General features: G+C 39.4%; 3 protein-coding genes across 3 annotated transcripts in view; 2 read left to right on the forward strand and 1 right to left on the reverse strand.

The window, feature by feature from the left end:
* Positions 1 to 500, forward strand: part of LOC109483885 (sushi, von Willebrand factor type A, EGF and pentraxin domain-containing protein 1-like) — a 33049-nt gene extending 32549 nt beyond the window's left edge. Inside the window, exon 40 of the mRNA XM_019787027.1 lies at positions 29 to 500. Coding sequence (XP_019642586.1) covers positions 29 to 245 — 217 coding nt within the window. The 3' untranslated portion in view covers positions 246 to 500. The remainder of the gene's footprint in view (positions 1 to 28) is intronic.
* An 18-nt stretch (positions 501 to 518) lies between these two features.
* LOC109483930 lies at positions 519 to 8533 on the reverse strand. The gene is made up of 6 exons (XM_019787070.1): positions 8432 to 8533; positions 7478 to 7654; positions 6329 to 6418; positions 5594 to 5702; positions 4646 to 4767; positions 519 to 3598 (listed from the first exon to the last, which is right to left on the reverse strand). Exons 1-6 carry the CDS (start codon positions 8487 to 8489, stop codon positions 3450 to 3452), a joined length of 705 nt encoding a protein of 234 aa, XP_019642629.1. The 5' UTR covers positions 8490 to 8533; the 3' UTR covers positions 519 to 3449.
* A 721-nt stretch (positions 8534 to 9254) lies between these two features.
* On the forward strand, positions 9255 to 21379 carry LOC109483921 (protein phosphatase 1 regulatory subunit 7-like). Its single transcript, XM_019787061.1, has 18 exons — positions 9255 to 9421; positions 10064 to 10211; positions 11296 to 11385; positions 12038 to 12109; positions 12768 to 12826; positions 12976 to 13028; positions 13740 to 13882; positions 14554 to 14637; positions 14959 to 15030; positions 15470 to 15525; positions 16028 to 16151; positions 16965 to 17038; positions 17446 to 17497; positions 18010 to 18079; positions 18872 to 18953; positions 19702 to 19766; positions 20547 to 20613; positions 21113 to 21379. Exons 1-18 carry the CDS (start codon positions 9303 to 9305, stop codon positions 21165 to 21167), a joined length of 1485 nt encoding a protein of 494 aa, XP_019642620.1. The 5' UTR covers positions 9255 to 9302; the 3' UTR covers positions 21168 to 21379.
* The last annotated feature ends 785 nt before the right edge of the window (positions 21380 to 22164 follow it).

The following is a 22164-nucleotide window of genomic DNA, read 5'->3' on the forward strand; positions in this document are numbered from 1 at the left end:
TACATAGTATATTGACTTAAATTTTCAGGAGGCACAGGCAGAAGGCTAAAATCGGTTCTACAAACGAAGAGGGGACGTGCCCTACCAGAGACACACTAGGCCGGGCTGGTGTGTATCAGGTGCCTGAAGGACTTGCACACCTAGAACTGGAAAATCTTCCTGTTGAAAATGAATATGTCAAGCCCTACAGCAAGCCAGCAAAAGATCTTTTGCCCCCTATAAACTTCAAAACATCAGAGATGTAAAAGTGTTGTCCAGATAGAAAACCAAGTGTATTGTCTTTGAATTACATCTCTGTTCATGATCAAATTGACAATTAACAAATGGCACCTTGGTATAGATGACAGCTGTCAGTTTTCGTGATTCTTAGTGACTTCATATATTATACTGCCTTATCGTGTACACAGTTATACAGGATAATATTTGTATAATTTCGGTGGATTTGCATGGTATGCAGATATCATAAATTTGAGTGGATTTGCATGTAATACAGTTTCATATTCCTTATTGCCATTGAATGTAATTTTGCTGGACAGTATTGCATAAAACTCGCATTTACAAGTTTCTTTGAGTGTAAGTTGATCATACAATCATGTATATTCAGGATTAAGTCAATAGCTGAGAGTGGCACACATTTTTTTACCTGCATAGTTGGCATCATACAGACCATGAATGCATTATAGGCATCCCTGGTGTATAAATAATTCCGACATGCCGCCAATGGTGTGATGTTAAGAACAACTTAGCTATTGGTCTCCAAGACATTTGTTACGAGTTAACCCTCGTAATACTAGGACACAAACCAATTGTGAAAGAATGTGCGGCTGCCAATACATTTGATTAAGTTGATTATATACAGTCTGATATAATTTAACTTTACTATTCCATTCTCATGACACAATGAAAAAATACAACTTGTCAGGATGTCAAACACATACTTTCCCGATGTCCCCTTTTCTAAAAGTAGTTCCCCTATGCTGTCATCATCAATAGGTATCTTAAGCAAAGATATTTGCATCGCTGTGTATTTTATATTTTTTCCAATTATTCTTTATATGTAGCACGAGGGGAATGTGTTTTGTTTGTGTGGATTGTGTTCAGCACCAAGGACAGGTCTGTTTAAATGTCAGCGGATTGTGTTCAGTACAAGAAACAGATGCATTTACATATGCGTAGATGATCAGCAACAGGTTCACCTGTGTGGGTAGTGTTCAGCACTAAGGAAACGTGTGTTTAGCTGTGTGTGTTAATAGTGTTCAGTACCAAGGACAGGTGTGTTTCCCTTTGTGGGTAGTGTTCAGTACGAAGGACAGGTGTGTGTACCTGAGTGTGTCGATAGTATTCAACACCAAGGACACATTATTTTCCTGTGTGAATTGTGTTCAGTACCAAGAACGTAATATGTTTTTACCTGTGAGTTGATAGTGTTCAGCACCAAGGACAGGTGTGTTTACCTGTGTGAATAGTGTTCAGTAACCAGGACAGATGTATTTACCTGTGTGGACAGTGTTCATTGTAGTGTTCAGTAACCAGGACAGATGTATTTACCTGTGTGGACAGTGTTCATTATAGTGTTCAGTAACCAGGACAGATGTATTTACCTGTGTGGACAGTGTTCATTATACAGTGTTCAGTAACCAGGACAGATGTATTTAGCTGTGTGGACAGTGTTCATTATACAGTGTTCAGTAACCAGGACAGATGTATTTACCTGTGTGGACAGTGTTCATTATACAGTGTTCAGTAACCAGGACAGATGTATTTACCTGTGTGGACAGTGTTCATTATACAATGTTCAGTAACCAGGACAGATGTATTTAGCTGTGTGGACAGTGTTCATTAGGAAGTACCAAATATATTTACCTGTGTGGGTAGTGTTCAGCAACAAGGATAGGTCTGTTTACTTGTGTGCGGAAAGTATTCAGTTCAAGAACAGATGTGTTTACGTGTGCGTGAATGGTGTTCAGTACCAAGGACAGGTGCGTTCACATGTGTAGATAATGGAGATGGCGCAAGAAACAGGTCTACTTACTTATAAGATAATGTTTAGTTCCAATTAAGAGTAGGTACTTTCTATCCATGTGACTGATAGAAGCTATGTAACATCTTGTGCTTCTAATATTCTTAGACATGTTTGTATGTAAAATTACTGCTGAACCGAACTCCAACAAAATAGTATCAGACAATTTTATTGTGAAGACAATATGTTGAAACAATAGGCACTTTCAATGTACTAGATATATAATGCATCTGGCAGATATGGAACTAGTGTAACTGGTGGAACTACATCGTCATATGTTTTATTTCTAAATTGTGTGTTTAAATGCATTGAAGTGGACCTAGCCCCCCCCCCCCACCAAAAAAAATCATAAGAAAACATTAGGGCACCTATCATTAGTCACATATTACTGTAAAGGCACATATTTGTCACATGCTAGGAGGAAATTAGATTTCTTGCAGTGTTTTGAAGTGTTATTTTTTGCATGTGAAATAAGTCTGTTATACAGTAGTCATCTAAATGGAAATAAAACAATCTGAAGATTTTACGATGCAGAGTATAGAGTCTGTTGTATACAATGGTATTGTGAACAAATTGGCAAAAGGTACAGTGCCTGCATGTGCAAAACTTGTGCATAGCACTTCTGAATAGGTCTTTTAAAAGTTGTATATGTGCATTTAAAGATGACATCCCGTCTATAGTTTTCGAATGTTTTGTGGGAGAAAATAGTGTCTGCAACAGGAACAATTCTAATGCATGTTGACTGAACATTCAACGAAAACTTTAAAATATCCGGGTTTCGCAAAGGCGCAGTATGTTCTTTTGGTATAGTGCTGCCTGGTGAACTCCATGGTCCCTTGCCATTGTCTACTGTTTGTTTGATTATTATTGGTACTTTCCACAGCTGTTTAAAGAAAGGTCTAGATATAAAGACATCATATCGTAAAAACCTACTAAATACTTTACCTATATAAACCCGATGGTATGAAATCTTACATTTCTTCTTTTCCTTTTAACACTGGATACACTAATTTAAGCAAATGGTTGTACATAAAAGAGCTGTTAAATTACATACTATTCAATCATTCACCAACCTGATGAAATTATTTACGAAAATGTCCAGAATGTTAACTTTTTTTGTAACAAAATGTCACATAATGCAGCTTTAAAATGTGTACATGATTATACACCACTGTCGCCATATGCACCACGACAGGTCACCATCATTGTGTCCCGGATTCTAATGTCTGATTATGCATTTTGATTCCCTGAAGGAGAAAAGAGTTTTAGGAGGTTTGCATCACCATATACACCTTGAATGTGCACAATTTCGGGTCACAATCCACCCTCTAGCAAACAAAAACACCTGTCCAATGTGGCCACTGTTCTTAAGTCCCCTGGGTGGCTTGGACAGGTTTGACTGTAAATGTATTTCTACCACTGCCAAACTTCACTGCCTGTTGTTCTCAGCATCTCGGTGCTGCTGTAGGATTTCTCCGTGCTCGGCCACTGCAGGTTTGTGCAGTTCTGTGTCACTGGTCGGGCTGTGTCTGACCCTGTCATCAGATGGTGATGTCCCCTCATGTGCACATTGGGCACCTGCAAGTTGCAACAGCAGTGAAAACACTTGTAGACTAGAAAGGCCAACATCTATCCATCCATATAGAATACAACACGGGGTATTCCGTATCGCCCAAGGTATCCGCCCAACCAAGAGTCGGATCGTCCAAAGGCCGAGGGCGACCTGACTCGCGGGAGGGTCGGGACCGAGGTCGATGCGGAATACACCGTGTTGTATTTTATTTTTGTCATGCCCACCTAATTAAACGCGCCTTTCTATGCGAAATGATCCAAAAGTTGACGTCCCAAAAATGCAACAACATCAATTCCAACGTCCGAATTCTTTTATTTGAATTTTCGAAAGTGGCGCTTGCGGTTATGGCAAAACATGTTGGAATTGTTCTATGGAAGCCATGGAAGCCCGGCCGAACCGTAAAGTATGGCCCGGTCCGGAACCCGTTGTCCAACATTATCGCGGCCCGGGTATGATATAAATATATTATTGCCTTCATTAAATATGTATACAGAATGGAGAAAATATTGCAACAGCTAAAAACAAAATTATGTAAACACAACAAAAAGTGGAAACCTTAAGTTACCCTGTTTTGTAAATTATCACTGATTGCTACCACAAGTATCTGTCAATGTATGTACACCTGTATGTTCTTGTTTAAGATTGCTTTTTTTGTATGCTTTGTATATCTGAATAAAGTTTGAAAAAAAAGGCCAATATTTGCTCATGAGCAAATACAGCATATTTCAGTCCATTTAATCCCCATTTCAAAATGGACAGTTATCAACCAGTTCAATCCAGTATCAAGTGTTACCCCCAAGTTTGTAATAATTGTTCTCCAAAACCCCATACAGTGCTTTTCGGTGTTAAAAGACCCTGACGGTGTAGTTCTTTTCAGTAACAAATATTCTCAAAAATACCAATAAAGAGATTTTTAGTAAAAGTACTCCTCAGGTCATTTTGGTTTTGAGGTTCTAAGGGCACCGAGCCAAAAATCATCCCAAAAAAACGGCTAGGGCAGTTTTCTAAAGATGCATGGTCTTGAAACAGCATTTTTTCCCAAGGCCTAATACCATGAGGTAGCAGCTCCTCAGATTCCTGTGTATCAGGCTGGAGACGTGTGGATCTTCTGTCCTCATCAGTTAGAGCACCTTCAGGCTCATACCGCATCTTCTCAACTGTGTGATCCTTTGGCCTGAAACCCCAAGAGTACAATGTACATTAGTTCGCTATTACTGGATTGGCTGGCTATTCTAGATCTCTCTTTGCAGCCAAGGGCTGAATTGTGAGAAGTTTACAGTTATTGTCAGTGGCTTAATCACATGGGTCTGGACGGGCTGCCATTTGGCACTAAATCAGCTGACCTTAATGCAGTGCAGCCATAGGACTGTAAGTTTGATCCACTCACACCGGGAAGGACCCCTACTCTTTTCGATAAGTGTGGTGGGTTCTTTAACATGCGTAGGGTGTGGCTCTCCCCAAACACGGGACCTCCATTTAACATTGACCTAGCCGAGGGATATCCCTAGCTGTAGCTACAAGTACTCATTTTCACCTGAGTGAAGTGAGGAACGTCGTGTAAAGTGCCTTTCACAAGGGCATAAGATCGGTGGCACCCGGCAGGATTCGAACCCGGGACCACTTAGTTCGGAGTTGAACACTCTACCGTTACGCCACATGACCCCACCTGTCGTTTGGTCAAGTCAACTACAATCTACATGTATCAAAGGGTGAAACAGTCCTGACTGTCATCACAATGCTTATCTAACCAATGTCTATACCTTTTAATAGAAATTTGTGTTAAAAATACATAACTATTACATTGGAAACTTTAAGAGTATCAGGACTTTTTGGAGCCAGGGTCAGTTTAATAGCTGTTCTCTGATAGTACACATACTTGAACTCACCTAGACTATTATTCATTGTTGATAAGCTACATGTATGCACAAAAAACACATCTCTAAGAATGGAAGTTGACTCTAGCACAATAATAAATAGAAATCCATGGGGACATAACTGACCTTTGCATCTTCAGCTTATGCACAGTCCACCCGATGTACGTGATTACCAAAAGAGCTATGAACAGAACTGCTCCAATGACAATGACTGCCAGCTGCAATGGTTTCAAGTCTGAAATTAAGAATAAAAAAGAAATTCTGCAAGCCCTTGGGCCACACAGTTCACTACAGCAGGAGGCAGTGTAGTCCACTGGTAGTGGTGTGTGTTTAAGTGACTGCACTGGTAGTGCAAAGCAGTGTGAAAGTAATATGTACCATATTATTTATTTTTTTTTTAATATGACTCAGCTGGAATGCAAGGCAAATACATCAGGCCTAAGAAAAAAAATGTATGTTATGTTTCCTGACTGACCCTAGAAACAAATGCCAACCCTAGCCTTTTATAAATTTTTTGAGCTGATCGACCTTTTCCAACTCCATGATCTGACACCTGAATGATGAAACATTGTATAATCGGTTTTCCAACATTGACATTCAAAATGGAAGTTGGATCACCATCACCAAAGTCTAAAAACAAAAGAAAGAAAGAAAGAAAGAAAGAAAGAAAGAAAGAAAGAAAGAAAGAAAGAAAGAAAGAAAGAAAGAAAGAAAGAAAGAAAGAAAAAGGTCATCCCTATATACCTACTAGCCCAAATTTTTTCAGGACTGAAACAGGAAACAGAACAATTTTTCCCTAGGCCCTACCCACTTGGCCATTGCACCAGAAATTTTATGACAGGCACCGAAATGTACTCCCACCTGGCACACTGGTCTGCCATGCAAGGGGTACTGTCCATGATGATTCTGTAGAGCCTGGATTCACTGTTGATGCCAGAGACTGCAAATAGCCTGTAATATTAAAATACATTGATTATGGGAGGGACTGCATATAGGGGGGACTAAATTTCAAGACCCGGCTACGTATTAGCTGAATTCAAGAAGCCTCACTATTACATTTTACAATAAATTCTGGGTAGCTACAACGCATTATGTAGATTTAAAATGGTGAATTACACTCTACACAAAATGCGCCAATTACACACTACATTGAATTAGAGTGGCCTGTCTACACTCTACGTAGAATTAAAACAGTTGAATACCCTCTATGGAAAAGGGCATGCAGGCCTAGCTTATGGTACGGTACTGTGTGATGTGCAACAAATGATTCCACAATTTACATGTATTAAGCAGAGACCCAAAGAATTCAGGGAGAAGGCTTAGAGTTGTTTACCTCCCCATTGTGTAAATGGAATAATCCGTGAGCTTTACTTGGGGATCCCCTTCTGTTTTTGGTGGTGAGCTCATCTGGGATTTTCATTTCTAAGGGACTTTTTCGAGATCACTCACTCACTCACTGTCCGGTTTATCATCTGTTGTTCCCCGTCTTCTGAGGGTTAGACATGCTTGCACAATACTGGGGCTTGATGGCAACATGCCATCAGTACAAACTACAAAGAAAACTTTTGTCGTTAAAGCTCTCACGTAGTGACTTGATGGTAGACTGAGGTGCCATAATCTACACAGTTTGACAACATTTGAAAAACCAATGTGCTCAATAAAGAAACTAAACTGTTCATTTCATGTGAATGAAATAGCAATGAAAGTACAAGTAAATTAATGGTTGTAACACTTCACACACACACACACACACCAGTTACATAGCTATGAATAATTTAAGGTTGGTGCATGATCTTTATTCACAACCACGGATCATGGAGAATATTAGAAATAGTCAATCATCTTGAAAAATGTATGTCCCATGCAGGGGTAACCACCCAAAAAAAGGCTACTACTACTAAGTAGGATTGGCAGTTTTTTCTAGGGTCGGTCGGGAAACAGGAAACACAACAATTTTTTTTCCTGGGCCCTAGGAAGGCCTGGTGGAAGCTAATCATCTTCTGTGCATACCTTGACATTCAGGTTGTGCTTCACACCATGTTACTTCTCCCCTACACCGCTCACGGCACGGCTCACATCCATGTGTGGGGTTGTACCAGTAGGTCCACTGTGGACACTCACACACTCGCAGCAGGACATTCCAGACTTTTCCTCCTTCACAGTCGGGTACGGACCTTCCAAAGACACCTGTAAAAGATGATACAGTAAAAATCAGGACACTGATAACCCACTAGCCTGACAACATTTTCAGGGTTCTAGTTATAGTAGGAAAAAAATGCTGTTTGTTGTTTCCTGGCTGACCCTAGCTTTTTTTTTTGTCTTGATCCCTGTAACTTGAACTTGTAAGGGACATAATTTTTTTTAGCTGATTGACCTTTTCTAGCTCAATGATCTGACACCTGAGAGATGAAATGTTGTACAAAATTATTGGTTTTCCAACAAAATGAAATTGTCATCATGTGCATTAGTTTTTGTATGGGTTGGATCACTAGAGATCGCCAAAGTCTAATAATAAAAAGAAAGAAAGAAAAAAAAGAATAACCCCTACCTGCTGACCCTAATTTTTTTCCAGTACTGAAAAGGAAACACAACATTTCTTTCCTTATGCATACGTTGCCAGCGTCCTGAAAACTTTTCTGTCATCTCAATTTTATAATCAAGCACTGAAGGCTTGAGGGTGCAACAGTCCCATATTTCACCAGTTTTTCATAAAGATGACAGATTGGGCAAAATTTTTTGTCAGTCAGGAGCAGCAAAATTCGATTGGATGACAGAAAAATAGACACTGGCTAGAACACTGGTCCATTCCTATACTGGCTAGCTTTGGAGTGTTTCAGAACCAGGCTTGCTATGTACAAGTGTAGCTGCTGACTACAACAACAGTATTGTGAGATCACAATATTGATGAGCAATGATAAGACATAAAGCATGACCAAGGAGCTTTAAGTTAACCTCCACACCTACCCAAACAATACAGCATGAGCTGCGTGACACACAGCAAGAACTTGAGGTCGGTAGCCATAGCTGAGGACTGACTCACGTCTTATTTTACGCCTATCTTTACATAAGTGCGCAAAAAGCTAGATATTTTGTACGTTTGCAGTAGCTCAAGCCAGTCAAGGAAAGTCCAGTTACGTCACAGCCCTTTGTTCTGCACCAGGATTGGAACGCTTACCTGTTGGAAATCCCCTGAATGTACCTGAGGTGCAGAGGCAAGTCTGGGCGAGTGTTGGTTATCTGAAAGACGATTTCGGCTGCTAGAAAAAGGGGATTTCCACAGGCACAGACCACGCCCCCCTCCCCATCTTCTTCTTCGGGTGTAAAAAAAACCCAAGGCCGCTAGAGCTGTAGCCTACTTGTCTAATATTATATCGGTCTCTCATAATTTTGTACAGGTAGAAGCAGGCTCTGTTTAGAAGCTTGAATACAACCATACTGACTACAGAAATCGTTGGTAAATGAAAAACATCCAAGTTCTAAGCTCAACTCAGTTTGTAGAGGTGAAAGGTGAAAGTTCACCTACCATATAACAAGAAATGTAGCGAGACATTCGCATACCCAAAATTGATCTCCGAAAAGACTCAAATACAATTATGGTAGATAAACAAGATAATTAGTTTGATTAAAATAATGATTTTCTTTTATTAATCCCCTTAATTTTACATTTTTTGACTTAAACATAGGGTATTGCAAAATTGTCTATTACCATTCGTGTAGCAGGAATGAGAAACTGTTTATTTGTCGATGATAGCATTTCGGAACCTTGGCTACGGAGATGCCAATGCCAGGGTCGGGACAGTAAGTTTGGCCTTTGAACAGATACAGGAACTCGGAAATGGCGAAACCACAGCTAAAACAAGGCGTGAGGTCGGCCGACAGACTGAGGAGTCGGATGAAAATGCCTCCACTCGTTCAGCCCTCGCGAATAAAGGCGGTGGCGACGACCAAAACAAGGTACCGGTAACGTATTATGTTATAAATTCCTATGCCCCCCTCCCCCTAAAATTCGTCTCTTCATATATAGTGTTGGAAAGAATGTCCAGTTTATAATAGTTTGTAGGGAGGGAATTGTAGCACACGACTTGAAAAGCCAGAACTTAACCTCAGACAGTAAATATATCATTTGAGCCATGATTACTTTGCGATATCTAACGTTATAGGTTTTTGCGGCCAGTCTTTGTAACGTTGTCAGAGTTAAAGCAATGTTATGTAAGATTTTTGCGCCTAAACTGTACATATTAAAAAAGATGAAATTTTCTCATCTAGATTGTCATTTTCAATAACCTTCAAAATATTAGCTTCGCTATTTCGCTTTTCCGGCGACTCAGCTCAGCATGAGAATAAAACATGGCAGGCTCACTGTCTTTTTAGGAGGCTCCTAAAAATATTGTAAACAAACAGTGGTGAATGTGATCTTTTACTCCCCAAATGTCATTATGAACCCAGGTACTAAAGTACTAGCGCAAGGAAATGTGTAATATGTAATTTGCAGATGCTTCAAATAATTTGCATGCATATGATGTAAACAAAAACAGCAGTCACTGGTATTGTTTTAATCATAAACATTTTTTTTGTTGTGAATTTTCTTGTGAACAGTAAAGCAGTGTTCCTGACGGAGCGTGAAAACGGCGTGGTGAGTCCGGCAGAAGAGGACAGCCCCGGTGAGCAGAACGTGGTGATGATCGATGTCCAGACTGGAGCTGAAGGGGACAGCAGACAAGACAAGATCTCTCCTGCTGACATAGTATGTGTGTCTTAAACTAGGGTTCGAAATTCATTTTTGGGAATACTATAGGTGCATGCACTGGTGCACCCAACCTGAAAAATTGGATACAAAAAAAAAAAAATTGGGGTGCACCATTTAAGATAAAATAAGACAGTAGAATGTTAGCAAAAAGTAATATGAAGAAAAGTGCTAGTATTACAATGATTTTATTATTTTTCTGACACTTAAATGTTAAGAATATGCTGTATTCTATTACACATCTTTACATACGTAAGCCTACAAAAATATTTGGGTGCACTAAGGTGCACATGCACCCAGTATTTCGAGCCCTGTAAACTGTTAAAGCTGCATTTTGTAACATTAGTATCATCCAAGTCAATTTTCTGGTATTTTTTTTAAAAAGTAAGTTGAATCAACCCTACTCCATTTCAAATACATGTAGTAAGTAAGTACGATTCAAGAATTTGAAGGTTGAGAGCTGCCAAATTATGATACCATATAGTTTGTTTAAAAGCTAGGAGCACAACATTCAGACATTAAAATTTAAATATACCTAGCTACATGAGTACACAGCCCCAATTTTACCTGCATGATTGTAATGTACATGTGTGCACCCAGTATTTCGAGCTCTGCCATTCCAATGTTTCTGTGACTGTCAGTGTCACCTTCCTTCAGTGAATCAGTTACTGTTCTGATTCGTACTGCAGCTAGTTGTTGCTGCTGCAATATTGGGACTAGATTGGCGTCTGTGTGGTGTAGTGGATATAGAGCGTCTAACTGTCAAGCAAGGAGACCCAGGTTCAATCCCCAGGGTTGGACCCAGACACGTCCGGACTTGCACCCAGACGTTAACATGCATTTCCCCCCTCAGTTAGAGGGATCCTGGGCCCCACTTAAGGGTTTGGGTTGGCGTTCGGAAGGGCATCCAGCCATAAAAATCTTGCTTCAAAAAAGACTTGTACTTGGTGCAAGCACGTCTAACCCCCGGTTGGGGAAAATGACGTTAAATTCAGTTAAAAAAAAAAAGGCATTTTATAATATTGAAAACTGTAGTACAAAGGTTAAATACAAATGTTAACATGTTGCCACTGTTTGAATCTAGCTGCAGAAGTCTGGTGAAAAGGATTATGGGAAGGTGTATGAAGTGGACCTCCATGCTGAGGACATCACCAGAATACACAACCTGGAGAAGGTGAGAAAACTCATGAGTTATTAGATAAGAATTGGCTTGGAGAATTACGTAGTAAAATGTTCTAAAATGTTCTACTAGTTCTACTAGTACTAGTTCTACTTTCCAAAGTAATGTATTTAACAAACTTTTATCCCACAGTCACTGACAAAAGCTAGTGGATGCTAGCTGAAAGGTCTGACCATTTCCAAAATCATATATCCTGTAATAATGGCCAGTTGCTTGAGTAACTGCTTTTTGGCGTATTTTATCCCAATAATTATTCTTTTTTTTAGATATCTGTATTACTAACTGTTTGTCCATAAGGTACATGTATTTCCAGTGCAATTCAGTGTGGGGGTGCGCAGGCGCACTACAAAACTCATAAATGTTTTTAAAGAGAAAACCAATCACTACTAAATTAAAACTAGATACTACTACAGTACAGTTTTAAGTCTACTACATGTACTAGGTGGGGTGATGAAAATTTTATTGAAAATTTGTTTAATTTTCAGTCAGCAGATTTACATTATATCCATTTCTCTCTTTTTTTGTTTTCTTTTGACCAAAGGGTGAATTTTAAATGTGTTTTAAAAAGATCATAGTTTATAATTATTATTACTAGTACATGTACTTTCTACATTATAACATGTTGATATGACTGTCCTTTTTACAGTTCACCAAACTGCGTATTCTAGATCTGTCCTGCAATCAGCTGACAACAATAGAGAAACTAGATCAGAACAAGGTAAGGCCACACCAATTTAGTTTGTTGCTTCGCGGATTTGCCTCTTCATTTTCTTCTGATTTGCAATAAAAAAAATAATGGATTCTGGTTCTCAACTAAAAAATGCTCATATTTTGCCCCCAAAAGTTGAGGAAAGTCCTTTTCTTCCTAAACATTACAGTTTTTCCATCTATCAATGAAGTGGTTTGATTAACAGTTCAAAATTCATTGTTCAAATATTATCCCAGCCTTTTGTGTTGACTTCATGGCTTTTATCGTAGCATTTGGGGATATGATAGGATGCCTACGCCTCTTTTTATCTTTTTATTTCTTTCGCCCTGTCGCTTCATTTTTTTCTGAAAAAATCTGAGAACCAACAAATTAAATTGGTGTGGCATAAGGCAAATGCATCAACACCATTTAGTCTTGAGGACCAAAAAAGTGACATTTTTTCAGCAAGCCTTTTCATATATAGAGGATGGCAACTTCCATATTTACTTTCAAATCAACTTAAATGAGGAATTTTCATTAGATATGATCCAAATATCAGAAGACAACATACATATTAGTATCAGGAGAATGCATGCAAAATTGACATGTTACATACCTCTAAAGGTATCGCCGCATGCCTGTTATATTAAAGGTTTCACTGCTAATCTTTCTACTTGTTCTTTTGAAGGATCTTCGGGAGCTGAAACTATATGGAAACAAGATAACAGACGTCCAGAATCTAGACAGGTATGTCATCAATTTTAATAATTCTAGAATCATCATCATTTTTTAGTTTTCTACTCATTATAACTCTGCACATTTACTTAAGAGATATTGTTAATATAAAGATTACTTACAAGTTACCACAAAATCATATTCTGCATTTTTGTTTTCAGATTACAAGAGCTTGCCTGCTTGCAGCTTCAGCATAACAGAATACGCAGACTAGGTAACCATTTTTATAAATAACCTTTTTAAAAATGTTCAAATTTTCAAAATAGTTGCTTGAGTAACAATTTCCATAGCCTGGATGCCAGACCCAAAGCACACTGGACACAAAATATTTCAGTGTGCAAGGGTCTGGTAGGGCCAGATAGACCTGCCACTCGAACGCTCAGTATCTGAGCGTAAGGCCCCATTGGTGGAACAGCAGGAAGCAATTTTACACCTCTGCTATGATTGGTTAAAAACTCCCAGCTGTAAATCTTTGAATCTTCAACAGTGGCCACCAGCAGATGAGATTAAACTGTAGATAAGGTTATTTTGTCCTGGTGTGTTAGAGGACTGTTACCTAAACAAACAGGAAAGCCTGGGTTGTACACTACTTCTACTATTAGACTAAGTTCTGCTGTTATTTTGGAAAATAAACTCCCAAAACATTTAGAAAATTGACTGGTTAATGATTAACTGTTGAGCCCAAGATTGTCTCCTGCTGACCAATGGTGATACCATGCACACAGGCTACCTGTGGTGTGAGGGGTCATCAATCTCAGCTTCTCCTCCCTATGCTCGAGAGCCTTTCCTAAGAGACCCTACCAGACCCTTGCACACTGAGATATTTTGTGTCCAGTGTGCTTTGGATCTGGCATCCAGGCTACAATTTCCATTGTGTATCTCACTGTACAGTACATTGTGATTGAGTGAATTTTGTAATTTTCAGGGAAGGGTCTGAGCTGCTTAAGAAAACTGAAGATCCTGCGGATAGACAGTAACGACATCTCTCAGCTGGAGGGGAAGGAGCTGACAGCAAACTCACAACTCACACACCTGGACGTCAGCTGTAACAAGCTACAGGAACTGGCGGTAAGCTGTATTATTTTGTATAGCCGGTATAACCACCCTTTGGCATAACACACCTGCTTTGCAGTCAGTGCACATGTTGCAACACGACTGTCACAGCAGCTGGCTATATACAGTTGTAGCATCAAACAACCTGTTACACCCAATCTTTGTACAATGTACATTCAAGTGTAGGAGTTCTTCTTCTTCTTCCTTTAGATGCCCACGATCATCATACTGATCATTCTGGCAGTGCCAATTCTTGGCATTAGACTCCGGATTGTAGAATTTGTACCATCGCACACCGGGGCATGCCCCTACTCTTTTTCAAAAGGTGTGGTGGGATCTTTAATGTGCGTGGGGTGTGGCTCTCCCCAAACATGGGACCTCTTTTTATGTCCTATCCGAGGGACGTCCCTAGCCGAAGCTAGGTACTCATTTACACCTGAGTGAAGTGAGGAAAGTCGTGTAAAGTGCCTTTCCCAAGGGCACACGGTCAGTGACATGGGTGGGGATCGAACCCAAGACCTCTAGGTCCTGAGCCAAAAGCGCTACCGCTGTGCCACATGACTGCCACACGAGTTATTGTGACTACCATATGACTAGTCTTACATCAAGAAAGTTAAGATACCTGTATGTACATGACATTGTACAGTAACAAAGATGGTATCATTAATACCTTCCCCACCTCACAGGCTGTGAACTGTCTGCCACACCTTGAGGAACTGAATGCCTCCAACAACAGACTTGCTGCCATCAGAACTATGAGGTGTAAAAAAGTATGTGACTGTGTCATTTTTTGTTGTTTTAACTTTCTTCAGGAGTTACTTGGTATAGATTTTTAAATGAATTGTTTTTTCTCCTTTTCCAATTTTTTGTTGAGACACACTTTTGATCCATTTAAGACTGACATACATTTTTCAAAATTATGTTAATATGTTGTAGGTTGTTTATAAAGAATAAGACTGCTAAGAAGAAAGCCTCAGAAGTTGAATGAGCCTTATAATCTTTGAGAATCAACATCGCATGAATACAATCTTTGAGAAAGATGATAATAAGGCTGAAAATCATTAGAAATATTATGTCATCCCAATCTTCAGTTGCAGGATCTGGACCTGTCCACCAACTTCCTGACTGACTTGTCTGGTTTGAAAGATCTACACAGCTTAACTGTGAGTACTGAACAACACACAATATCACAAAGTTTTCCCTTAGATATACATCAGATTCTGGTACATAATTTTGTCCTTGAATACACTTCATTTTAAAGGCATCCAATGCCATTTTGGGGCAGAAAAACACGAAAATATTTAGGATTAAGAAATCTGTCTGATATTGACATTTACTTGCATTTCTTATTCATTTTTGCCATGATCATTTCATACGTAAAGCATTTAAAATAGCCCCAAAACAATCCACATGAGGCTTCTATTTTTTGGTACCACCAATAAATAGCCAGAACCAGCCTACAATTTGACTTACTACAGAATGATCAGAAATTGACAAGAAATCAATCCAGTTTTGCTGCCCTGAAATTGCATTAGATGCACAGAAGGTTAGACATCCCAGTAGACTATCTTGAAATTACCTGAGTGTTTGTTATCTTTCCAGACTTTAAACCTAGCAACCAATAGACTATCCAGTCTCACAGCAATAGGAAAACTCAGGTAAGGGCTCTCCTGAAATAAAGAAACAAGTGTTAACAACATCATTTGAGTTCCCCTCACTTTATTAATAAGGTCTTGTATTAAATGTCTCAATGTTTTATGTAATTTTGATTACCCGGTCACTGACAGGCTTTTAGCTAGGGGTTTGTCTTGGTGTCTTTGGCCTCCTTGTACTACTGAAAATAACAACAAATTGGACTCCCTACTTTTTGGTAGAACACCCTAAAGACATCCTATTTTTTCCACTCCCAACCCCTGCCATGTTATAACGAAGGAAAAAACTTGGCTGCAGTCTGTATTCTTTAAAATTTGCACCTCAAAATGCAGGATGTAGTGTTTGAGAGCATTTCGAATTTCAAAAAACCTCCCTAAAAAGCTTGTGCCTGTGCCGCCTTGCTGCACTTATGATAAAAAATTTAGACACCCAACAAAAAAACCCTAGCTAAAAGTCTGTACGTGATGTATGTGACTGTGGATTTTAACCCAACCCTTCTGATTTTAGACATCTGCAGGACCTGAATGTATCTAACAACCTACTGAAGGAGCTGGGAAACATCTCAGAACAGTTTCCAGCTTTGGAAGTCTTCAACGTCAGCGAAAACGCCATAGTCTCATGGGAACAAGTGGTGAGATTTCACTCATAAAATAAGAAACATGCATTTATTGAGATCACTCCTATGTATATGTACATGTTTGTGTTGTTCTTTGGTTTCTTCTTCCTTGTAAATTTTTGGCGACGTCTCAGGGAGGAGCCTAATGGTACAGTATTGTGTGCAGTTTGCAAAAATTCTAGGAATTGTACAGGCATTTTGTCCACAGGCATGGAATGTCCACAGGAATGTCTCCCAGCTCTGTTTGTTGACATGCCCACATTCCTGGAAACCATTAGGAAACCTGTCTGCCCCGGATGTCCTACTGTCTGTGACCCCGGGGCTCGTTCACTATACACTTAGGGGAGGGGAGGGTACCAAGGCTTCCTCAAAATCATGAAATCATGGCAATGCCATGCAAACAATAACCCTAACAGCAACCACCGTCACCATGGAAATGTATGCTTTCATTGCCAGTCTTGTTTGTACATGTAGCAAGTTGGGAGATAACAGTGTTTTCTAATGAGTATCTCCTAGATAGCTCAGTGAAGGTTAGACATCCAGGTTATAAGATATGCAAAAAAACAGTTACTCAAGCAACTGGATATGATTTTGGAAAAACAGTCAGACGTTTTTGTCATGATCACTGAGGAAAGGTAGTGGATGCTACAGTACCTGAAGAGTCTGACAAGTTCCAAAATCATATCCAGTTGCTTGAGTAACAGTTACTGGTTTTTTTCTAACATCTCTTAGCTATATGTGGTGCTGCGTTATCGTTGTTGCTTTGCCTTCTCTGAGGCCAGAACTATTGTGCAAGCACATACAGTTGTCACCTGTGTTATATTTCAGTGCCTGTTGTCCAAGTGCCTGCAACTAGCCGAACTGCACATCTCTGGAAACCCCTTCTGTAAGGAGAGATTCAGGTAAGCAGAAAATCCAGCAAATAGCACAAAATTAATGTTGTTCATCATCTATTTCTTAATCATGGTAGTCATCACCATATCTTGAAAGTTCATGAAGTTTAACTGTAATTTCCAACAAATATGGTTCAAATGGGTCGACAACAGATATGGTAGACTACTATAGTAGTCTACCATATCTGTTGTCGACCCATTTGAACTATCTTTGTTGGAAATTAGGTACATGACTTTGTGTAGACATCAACTCAGGCAAAACCAAGAATAAGTACATGTACAAGGTGTAGATGAAGCACTTTCATGGTCTTATAAGACCGATGAATGCCTAATATAGGTAGACATGAAAACTGCTTGTATCTTATATCTGTACAAGCTTATCTGCTCACAAATGATCCTGGATTTCTCACTTTTAGTTACCACCAGGAGTTACAGAGCCAAATACCCTCTCTTGAACTTCTGGATGGGGTGAGTCCACATTTATCCATCTATATCATAATGCACTTAGTTTCAAACAGCTTGAAAATATTGCCTGCTTTTTCATTCCTTTGTGGATTGACATTTCTAAGACCTATCATGAAAGTTCATCTGTGTTGGTAGTTACATGTTTTAAGTTAAAACTTTTGGTCCAACACAAAAAATTCTCTCACCTAGAGCTTTCAACCAGTCACTCTGGTCTTCCTCATCAGTAGACTGACCCAGTGAAGCTTGTCACGTGGCTTCTTTGAAGTGTGACGTCAACATTGGGTCAAAGGTATCTGGTAGACGATGTCAGCCCCCGTCGCGGTTCAATCGTCTACCAGATACCTTTGACCCAGTGTGAACGTCACACTTCAAAGAAACCACGTGACAAGCTTCATTGGGTCAGTCTACTGAGGAAGACCAGAGTGACTGGTTGAAAGCTCTAGGTGAGAGAATTTTTTTCTGTTGGACCAAAAGTTTTAACTTTAAACATTTCTAAGACCTGTTGTTTTCTTCAGCTGACTACAAAGAGACAGTGTGGCAGGGTTGGGTCAGCACCAGTCATGAGACCCATGTCTGCATCAACAAGTAAAGAAACTTTGTGGTTGTTCAGTTTTGTCAGCAGTGTACATTTTTATATACAGACTGAGTGTACATTATACATTTCGTTTTATTTTGTGCTTGTCCATGCTGTAGTTATGATGCATTTTTGTATAAATCTAGATGTACATGTACATCACACCAGGCTAATTTACACATAGGAAAAATTCAATGTACAGATTGTATGCTTGGTTGAACACACACATTTTTCATACAAGAGGTTTTGCTTGCATGTAAATTACAATGTAGGTCTTTAACTTAGCCTGAAGTCTAGCCTTGTTCCCAAGCCTTGCCACAGCAAGTAATTTTTATGGATGACATCAGCGCGGGCATTAATTTTCGCCTTATTTGGCAAAAAAATACCAAGAAATTTTGTTGCCTTCTGACAGTGGTCAACATGCCAAAAATGGGCAAAGATGTCTGTTGCCATGCCGGAACGTGGATGGCAGATAACTATGAAGAGAGGAGACAAGAAAAGGCTCTGATTCAATGTTTTGTTTCTTAGTTTGATGCAGTGACATGTGATGCTGGCTGTGTATATATATGATGTCCCCACTTAATAAAATTTTGTACAATGATTGAGTCAAACTTTTAAAACTTTTAAAATGTAGGAACCTTGTTTCTTTCGGCCCGCCTTGGTTTTTTTTCACCCGCTCGCATTAGATTTGGAGTCTGCAGGGGATGTCATCCATAAAATTTATTTGCTGTCGCCTAACTGACAACAAAAGACTTAGTCTAGCGTTAACCAATGACACCCTCTCCACCCCCCTCCCCCTGCAGTTGTAAGTGCCAGACAGGTGGAGAGCCAGCTGAGGAATGTGGAGCAACAGCTGAGCACATTCCAAACTGACTTAGGACAAAGGTCAGCCACTTTCCTCTTGAGATTATGTCACTTTTCTGACTCTGACTGTAGTCCAGCTCTCATTGCAAGAACGTCAGTATGTCAGTTTTCAAGTCACTGATGAAATCTTAAGTGGATGCTACTTGAAACATTAGTTGAAACATCAGTGACTGACAGAAAGCATTACCACTGTCAGATGTTTCCAGTTTCAATTGACAGTTTTCAAAATGTATCCAGTTGTTTGAGTAGTAACTGTTTTCTTGAGTATCCCATTACCCAAATGTTTAACCTTCATCAGCACTAGTGTATCTTATATTATGAAGCAAGTTTAAACTGTAATTTCCAACACTACAAATTGGACTCACCCAAATTTTCGACTGTACAACTCCAGTCTTTGTCAAGGAATGAGCAATCAACCGCTTCCGTGACGTCACGCAGATAACACACGTGACTCCGTGAGCAGTGTATCATAGGTTGCAGAAAGTCTGTGGCGCCCCCCGTCTCTGTTGAGGGATGGTTGTAATGCCCTGATGTAGATGGCCCCCTTCTGCAACCTATGGTCCACTGCTCACGGAGTCACGTGTGTTATCTGTGTGACGTCACGGAAGCGGCGGATTGCTCATTCCTTGACAAAGACTGGAGTTGTACAGTCAAAAATTTGGGCGAGTCCAATTTGTTGTGTTGGAAATTACAGTTTAAACTTGCTTCATAATGATTTCTACCAAAACAGACGAACTTTCAAGATAAGAGTAAATATTGTTGTATTCAGGTTCTCTTCCCTAAGAGCCACCATGGACTCCCTGCCGGTCGAGCCTCCACTGTCAGCACGGTCAGGTCAGTGAAAAGGACATATATAAAATAACATGTATATAATGACCTGGGCCAGTTGTCTGTCACCATGGTAACAGGTGCTGTAGCAGACACCCTGTGGTGTTGGGTTACATTATGTAGCAGAACAGAGCTAGATGGTCTAATCACCATATATTATATAATTATATGAATGTGCATGAGTAACAGTAGATATAGCAGTAATTTGTTAGACTTAGACTAGTCTAGACCATGTGAAGGCAAACATTATTACAAAAATGTTACTTACCGGTACTTACTTGTACTTGATTAGGGATTATCAATGTTATAATCATTTGCAAATGTTATACCATGAAAGACATATTGTTTTTCCTCATGCCTCTTCTCCTTCTCCTCCTTCTGCCATTTTTTAAAATTGATTCAACTCCTTCATTTTTGGTCCAAATAACATGAAAATTGGCATGAAGGTAGAGTGAGCAAATACCCCTAGGCGTTTTTTTTTTTCATTTTTGTGATACAGGCTTTTAGAATGGTTTTATTTCAGCTTAGAATGGTTTTATTTCAGCTTTTCGGCTGTGTTATAGAAAATGTACAACAGCAGTGTGTTACCATATTGGGGAATGAGTCATCTGAATGGCATGCAGAGCAAGCAACCAATAGGCATGCAGCTTCCAGATCTATTCTTCTTGCTGATTGGCTGTTGGGATTTGATTGGGTAACTCAATTAACACCTGTAGAAAGACATGCTATATCAATTGACGGTATGAACTGGATTCAAGTGGTTCTAAATGTATCTCTCCCCTGTAGTTGGAGACAGAAGTGACAGTCGGCCATCCTCAGGTGCAAGTTCCAGACCTGTCAGCAGGTGCAGCAGGTGAGTCAGGTGCAGGGCTCGAAATCAAAGGTGGTCCAATGGCCACTGACCACTAAAATTTAGGCTGGGACAACTAAATAGACGCTTTAGAACATTTTGGGGACAATAGAAAAATAATCAACATCAGAATGTCAGCCCTTCTTTGTTTATCAGGCACACATCCCGTTTTGGATCCAAAATAGTCCCCCCGAATTTCCTGTCTACACTGCAACTATAGTGTGCCTGGGAGTGAACATGAGCAAAATAAACTTCAAGTTGAAGTCATACAATACTTCCCAAGACAGTTCATTCTCACTGAAATGTGTTTTTGGGACAGTGCTGGGACAATAGGAAGAAAAGTTAATTTCAAGGCCTGAAGGTGGCATCGTTTCAGACTTGCACCTTTTGTTTTTAGAAAGCTCTGGCCTTACTAATGCTACACACACAGATGACTTAGTTACACCCACAATGATCATACAATGCAAAAGTTTCAATATGATATTTTTTTTTGCCCACAAAGCCGAGCACGACTCAAGGAGGCCAAGGATTTTGCAGCAAAGAACTTCCAGTCTTGATTACTGACAGAAGTCTTCTGGGATCTTCAAAGACATCCAGAACACGCTATGGGACACAAAACTGTAACAGTGTCTTTCTTTGGAGAAAACACTACCCTTGGACAGTCATACAGTGTATGCCAAATTACTTGTGAATAAGATTAAATACCTGCTAAATGAACAGCAGGCAGCAGATATATGTTAAATTTTGATCAAGGCATGAATGATCAAGTAATAATGAATGAATGAAGACCTTTATTGTACATTTTGCCCCACTGGGCTAAAGACAGGTCACATATAGACAAAGTACATCATCAATGTTGATAATAAAACGGCTATAATACACAAGTACGTTCAACTTCCTCTCGCTTTCTGGTAATCTTATAAATGTAGTTGGCTGTATGAGTAGTTAGAGCTGGTTTGTTAAAGACTACAAGGAATATAAATTTCTCTATACTATTCAAATACTTAAATTGGGAGTATTTGCTTGACACAAAATCGAAAAGAACGTTTCTTTCGCTGTCATACATGGAACAATCCACAATAAAATGTACCTCGTCTTCTACTTTACCTAAACTATAATATTGGCAGATTCTTTGCTCTAGAGGAGTGCGGTTATGTCTTCCTGATTCAATTCGCAATTTGTGACAACTGATTCTTAGTGTAGTAATGGCAGATCTGTGACGTACATTTGCGATCTTAAGATAATCTTCTTCGTTATATGAGTGTTTTAATAATCTGTATGTTCGAAGTTTATTTTTTTAATAATAATACATTTACTATGTAACTGTATTATACCTATTGATATACATGTATGTATTTTATATAAGGCCACTTACTGTAAATACTGGTATCTCTTATGAGAAAGTTCACAATTTTGAGTCAATTCTGCGTAGCGAACTTGACAACACATGACTGGGTGCCTTCAGAGAACTGTTGTTTTTACACTGAGACCACACCAATTTAATTTCTTGGTTAACGGATTTTTCTAGAAAATTAATGGAGCGGGCGGGAGAAA

This window comes from Branchiostoma belcheri, unplaced genomic scaffold, assembly GCF_001625305.1.
Source record: "Branchiostoma belcheri isolate BF01 breed outbred unplaced genomic scaffold, Haploidv18h27 scaffold67, whole genome shotgun sequence".
Lineage (NCBI taxonomy): Eukaryota > Metazoa > Chordata > Leptocardii > Amphioxiformes > Branchiostomatidae > Branchiostoma > Branchiostoma belcheri.

Coding starts and splice junctions, on each gene's coding strand:
- LOC109483930 (XM_019787070.1), bottom strand. CDS start 8,489: ATGGCTACCGACCTCAAGTTCTTGCTGTGTGTCACGCAGCTCATGCTG. Junction 7,655..8,431: donor GCTCATGCTGTATTGTTTGG/GTAGGTGTGGAG, acceptor CATCTTTTACAG/GTGTCTTTGGAAGGTCCGTA. Junction 4,768..5,593: donor CATAAGCTGAAGATGCAAAG/GTCAGTTATGTC, acceptor TTGGGGTTTCAG/GCCAAAGGATCACACAGTTG.
- LOC109483921 (XM_019787061.1), top strand. CDS start 9,303: ATGGCGAAACCACAGCTAAAACAAGGCGTGAGGTCGGCCGACAGACTG. Junction 9,422..10,063: donor GTGGCGACGACCAAAACAAG/GTACCGGTAACG, acceptor TCTTGTGAACAG/TAAAGCAGTGTTCCTGACGG. Junction 18,954..19,701: donor CAAACTGACTTAGGACAAAG/GTCAGCCACTTT, acceptor TGTTGTATTCAG/GTTCTCTTCCCTAAGAGCCA.